The sequence below is a fragment of the Sinocyclocheilus anshuiensis genome, unplaced genomic scaffold (assembly GCF_001515605.1).
Source record: "Sinocyclocheilus anshuiensis isolate Anshui unplaced genomic scaffold, SAMN03320099.WGS_v1.1 scaffold2041, whole genome shotgun sequence".
Taxonomy (NCBI): domain Eukaryota; kingdom Metazoa; phylum Chordata; class Actinopteri; order Cypriniformes; family Cyprinidae; genus Sinocyclocheilus; species Sinocyclocheilus anshuiensis.
Genome location: NW_015541069.1, coordinates 5581 through 11624, shown reverse-complemented (window position 1 = coordinate 11624; position 6044 = coordinate 5581). Strand labels below are relative to the sequence as shown.

Here is a 6044-nt window from a genome sequence, read left to right as displayed (position 1 = left end):
ATTCAGCTTCGTAACTTCGCAGATATTGTTTATGCTCAAACAGCAACATTACACACAAACTAACATTAAAAAAGTGAAATCGCAATGAACCACCCCTTTAAATATTCAGATTTTACCTTAAGGCTGGAATGCACTACACTACTTTTAGAATCTGAACAGATTTTTAAAACCGTAGGCATCATACACTTGCCGACTTTGTAAGAAGTTACAGAGAAAAAAGGGGCATCATACACGACTGAGGATCACACACTACCAGACTTTCAAGTCATTCCAAATACACAAAATCACACTGAAACATGTGCCTTCTTGTTAGGAGATGCGTGACAAATATAACAATGTGTTCTAAAATTGAATCAAAATATCAAACATGTTTGATATTCACTGACTGAATGGAATCATAGTCTGAAGCTAAAAAAAATCATAGAATCGTAAAAATACTCTACATCATTTTCAAAAAAAAATCTTTCAACTCAAATCTGCAGAATGCCTCTGACTTTCAGCAATTAGCGTCGACTTCTCCAGACTAAATTGATGCAAAAATCTGGGCTAAAGTCGTGTAATGTATTCCAGCCTTTAGACTACAACACCACGTTAAAGAAGCCCATGCTTCTGTTCTGCTAAAATGACCATGTTTCTTAAAAGCATCCAGAATCACTAGCAACATATGACACTAGGTTAGACCATCATGGTCTAGTTGACCGGTGGGGTCCGCCGGCTCTCGGCCAGCTGGCTTTCAGGCAACAGCAGCAGTCAGTGCCTTGTGGCAGTGTCAGGGGACCTGCATCCTGCCACTGTCCAGCCTGCACCCTCACCCCCCTCACAAATGTAGCAGCCGTGGGTCGCCCATATGGCACTGGAAAGGGCAGGGGACTCTGAAGTCTCTTGGTCAGATGTATGAGAGAGCAGGTCTGGGTGTGGTGCTGGCCTGTAGTGTTATGGATGGGTTTGGTAATGGGACAAAACCGGCTGAGCTCTGGACGTGTCCTCCGATGAGGAGAGCTGCAGGAGACGGGCAGCTGTTCCAGTACACAACAGATTGTGCTCCATACAGAAAAAGAGAAAGGAGCTGTCGGACATCCCATCTTCAGATGGGCTCTCATCCATGTTTCTGCCTCATCTTTTGTTTTAATATAAATGCAAATACTGCTGGAAAAATTTGCTGGAATATTGTCTCATATGACTTTGTATTTAAAGATTAAGCTCAAGTGTTTCTCTTGTATACCGTGTTTGACCACCTTAGAAACATAACGGCAACTGTTTTGTGAACTTTCAGGAGCGCACTGAAGTCTTCCAGGAGTTCTCAGTGTGTAAAACTGGCATTCTGCTGTGCACGGTAAGTCATTCAGATTTACACCATTTGTATGGTAACTGACCCTGACTGCATTCTAAAGCAGTGATTCCCAACCAGGTATATTCATACCTAAGGGCTTGCCTTCACATTTTCCAGAAGTACATAAAAAGATTTTGCTTGTTAAACCTATAAAATACCAACTGAAAGTGAAAATATGGAGTAGTCAAAAGGTTAAAATATTTAAAAACACATTTTTAAGTAACGCATTCAGTTGCTATATTATATTGAAATAAAGTATTGTCATATTATTATTACTTTATTTCAATGTAAAGTAATGCAGGGGTTCCCATGGCTCTCTGATTTTTGTTGGTCAGAAGCAAGTTACATGTGAGTAAATAGTAAATATTTTTTTATAGTAAATAGTAAATCTTTTTTAATAAGTGTTTTATTTTGACCTTGTAGCTGGACTTTTAAGTGGAATCAATCCTCTTTTTAGTTGTGATAGTCTTATTCAACATTACATTTTGGAACCCAATCAAATAAATTATTAATTATAAATTATAAATTAATTAAAATGTATAAAAATGAAGACAGAAATATATTACCGTTTTAAATTGCAACTGTGCTGTAAAATAAATTAATATTTGATAATTGCAAATTACAATACTAATGTTTACATTATATGTTCAAAGTTCAAACCCTCAAGCTTTTATTTTAGTGGAATACTAGTGTGACGCTGTATTAAAGTAAAGCTAGTGCACGTTGCGTTCCCAAATGCACAAGCAGAGATAGTTTGCTGCGTTTACTGTGAACCGAGCTGCTTGGAGACGCTGAAGCACACCAGATCACGAGCTGCCCGCGCTTCACTCTAAAACATGCAGTGCATCAGTCTATATAGTTATTTCATTATATTGCAGTCTTTGATTTGATAATCGCACTAAGCTATATCGCGATTATCATGCAATCCCATTTATTTATTTAAATTTTTTTACATTTTTTATTGGACATAATTAATTATTAGCTTTTCATAAACTTGTGAACCCCCTTTGGGAAACTCTTAACATCTAAGGGTTCCTATTTTAAAATCTAAACATTTGTTAATTGACTCATCCAATGCATTGATCTAATGATGTAGCTCAAGTTACATCACAGTCAGTTGCTACAAAAGTGTTATGGACAGGTGTGTGCGTCCCCTTCCTCCACCTCCTTTTCTTCCATCTCGTCACTCTGCAGAAGGGCTCCTGGAATGAATGAGTGCTTCTATTCCTGTTGACAGCCTGGCATGGCATTGTGTTGGTCTCCATATGTACCAGCTCCAGACACCTCAACTCAGGGTTTAGGCTAGTTGAGGTTGAGAGCTGGAGTTAAGATTGAAAATTGTCCAAATGCACATCCTTAAAATAATAGTGTGGCATAGTGGTTAAAGCTCAGGGCTGGTGGTAACCGTAAAGAAGCAGATTCAGTCCCACAAGGAGGGAGCCGTGAATATCATTGTTGCTCCAAGAGCATAATAGCATAGTGTGGCAATGGATTTGTAAAATAAGTGAATCAGGTTAATCAAGGACATTGTTTGCTCTTGTCAGACCAACAAATAAGACCCCAGTCATGACAAACCAAGCTAGAATATGACTGTGAATATTATGGAGTAAGAATGAGCCAACTTAGATTTAAGTGAATTTTCTTGCTCCATTATAATCTTATTATGCACTGTTGCATACAGTGTTATTTTACTATTAATTATATACTATTCAGTTTTTATTTTAATTTGTTTTAGTAATTTTGTTATGTGCTTTTGTCCTATTTATTATATATATATATGCTTCCCTAATTCACTCTTTTGATGATTAAATTAAAATTAAAATGTTTTTGTTTATTTTCTCCTTAGGATGTGGCTGCACGTGGATTGGATCTGCCTCAGGTTACGTGGATTGTTCAGGTTAGATTTCTTCATGTAAAATCTCATAACTGTTCAAATTCTAGTATTTAAAAAAAAATTTAATATCATCTTTCTGTTGCAGTATAACCCTTCTGTTTCCGCCGCGGAGTACGTTCATCGTGTGGGCCGCACGGCACGAATTGGAGCTCAGGGCAGCAGCCTGCTCTTCCTCACCCCCTCTGAGACGGCTTTTGTGGATGTGTTGGCCAACCATAACATCAGGTGTGCTGACTGACATCTCATCTATATCACATTTACTTATCATTTCAGTGAACTCCCACGCAGCAGTAGGGGACTGTGGGGCAGGTCCTGTCTGATGTGTGGATGAAGTCCAGTCCCTGACACTGTGATTAAAGATGGTCAAACTGGTCTTGTCTCTGTTCCAAAGCTCACAATATAATAGTCAAGAGCTGGACTGATGACTCTGACAGGCTTCCATTGCCGAGAGAAAACACACTCGCAGTCTCTCTGCATGAGAGCAGAATGAATCTGTTCTGCTGGCACAAGGACTGTGATATTTGGCTCACGTTACAGTTTACAGTACTAAAGGATGATCAAAAGGATTTTGGTAGGGTTAGCAGGGCTCGATATGTTGATCTAAACTATCTAACCCAGGCAACTCACAGTCTGGAAAATGTTATTTATTTATTTTCTGTTGATTAATATATCTGTTTATAATATCCATCTACACTTCTTGGCTCCCTCAGTTTGTCCGAGATGAAGATGGAGGACATCTTGGCCACTCTGATGAAGGACGAGCGCTTTAAAGACAGAGGGAAATGGGACAGTAAGGTAACTTCTGACATCAAAGCCTTAAAAACAGTCACTCTGACCCAAAGAGTCAATGTTGACTTGTTTGACTGTGCATAACTGTTATAACTTTCCTGTCTTGGTTGAAGAATTGATGTGGTTGAAAATGCAGGTCTAGAGAACAGCTGTGGGAGAAGAATGGCTTTCTCTTTATCTCCTTTTTCCCCCTCCCTCTCAACAATGAGAGCCTTCTGACAACAATGAGCGAATGTTTCTGCCAGCGCTCAGTCAGTCCTAATCCTGATTTAATGTCCTTTTCCCTCCCAGCACCAATCGGCTGGTTGTAATCCTCACCCGGGCCACCCCCCTTGTTAGCAGCCTCATTTGAGGGTCAAAGGTCATTGATGGGGAGGGGAGGTGTCATTAGTGTGTATAACCAATAACGTTTATGTGATGCTTTTAGTTTTATATTGGCTTTTATTATAATGTGATTTTTCACATAATTGCTGAAATGTAATTCATTCAGTTTGCTCTGATTTTTGTTTATCTTTGATGTGTGTGCCTGTTTGTACATGACTATGCAGAGATCAGCCGCTGCTTTTGAGCAGGAGGTGCGAGATAGAGCCACTGTTTTACAGACTGACTTTGAGAATTATGTTCATGCCAATAACGAGTCTCTGCAAACAGCGAAGAGCGGTAAGCCAAAAAACTAATTATCATGTAGGATCTTAAAATCATATTTTGTTCTACACTTTTGCAACCCAACTACATTTTCATTACATAGAAGAAATTTAGCTAAATAACTAAAAATAGATATTTGAACATTTGTACAACAATTTAACCTCTAAATCATAATTTGTTGTCATTTCCATTGGTATTGCAGTTGTGACTGTGATAAAATATTTTAATAAATACAACAACAACAATAAAGTAAAATCAGTCCTTTAGTGCCAGTGAAACCCCTAAAGTGCTTGGAAATGTCTACTATCTTAGCTCTAAATCTCTCTCTTTTTTGGTCCTGTAGCACTGCAGTCTTTCCTGAGAGCATACACCACATACCCCTCCAGTCTGAAACACATCTTCCACATCCGTAGCCTGCACCTGGGCCACGCTGCTAAGAGCTTTGGCCTGAGGGACGCACCCCAGGGCCTGGGAAGCTCCATAACCACTAATCCTGCCAACAGCAAAGACTCCAAGAAGGGCAAAGACAAAGCCAAGAGGTACTGCAAGTTTTCAGAAGTTGGACAGTAATTTATGAATCTGTCAAACAGTTTGCATTGCCAGATAATATGATCTAGTTCTGCTTTTAGATAAATTTAGTTCTGTTTGATTACACATTTTTCTTTGTGGCTTCTGTAACTTTTTCAGTTTTTTTTTAGTGTTCTGTTTAACTCAATGTCATATACACCACCATTCAGGAGTTTGGGTTCAGTAAAAAAAAAACGAGAAATAAGTTAATCAATTTTTTCAGCAAGGATGCATTACAGTAAAGTTTTAGTAAAGACATTTTTAATATTACAAAATATTTCTATTTCAAATAAAAACTTTCTATTTATCCAATCCTAGAGAAAAAAAATGATCAGTTTCCAGAAAAACATTAAACAACACAACTGTTGTCAACCTTGATAATAAGAAATGTTTCTTGGGCACCAAATCAGCATATTAGAATGATCTGATCATGTGACACTGAAAACCGGAGTAATGACTGCTGAAAATTCAGCTTTGCCATCACAGGGATAAATGACATTTTTAAATATATTCAAACAGAAAACAGTTCTTTTAAATTGTAGTAATGTTTCACAGTGTTACTGTTTTTACTGTATTTTTGTTCAAATAAATGCAGCTTTCGTGAGAATAAGAGACGACTTTAAAATCACAACAAAAAAAAAACACTTACCGACCCCAAACTTTTGAACGGTAGTGCATCCCAAAATAAGCAAGGCAGTGACGAGTATAATATAAACCAAAAGTGCATGATTATACAGTGGGTACGGAAAGTATTCAGACCCCCTTCAATTTTTCACTCTTTGTTATATTGCAGCCATTTGCTAAAATCATTTAAGTTAA

The 6044-nt window shown here is 38.0% G+C and overlaps 1 protein-coding gene across 3 annotated transcripts in view; it reads left to right on the top strand.

Moving 5' to 3' along the window:
- Positions 1–5255, top strand: part of LOC107690663 (probable ATP-dependent RNA helicase DDX31) — a 12119-nt gene extending 6864 nt beyond the window's left edge. For all 3 annotated transcript variants that reach the window (XM_016489044.1, XM_016489045.1, XM_016489046.1), the window contains 6 exons: positions 1274–1333; positions 3177–3227; positions 3310–3449; positions 3935–4019; positions 4562–4673; positions 5002–5255. In XM_016489044.1, coding sequence (XP_016344530.1) covers positions 1274–1333; positions 3177–3227; positions 3310–3449; positions 3935–4019; positions 4562–4673; positions 5002–5228 — 675 coding nt within the window. In that variant the 3' untranslated portion in view covers positions 5229–5255. The remainder of the gene's footprint in view (positions 1–1273; positions 1334–3176; positions 3228–3309; positions 3450–3934; positions 4020–4561; positions 4674–5001) is intronic.
- The last annotated feature ends 789 nt before the right edge of the window (positions 5256–6044 follow it).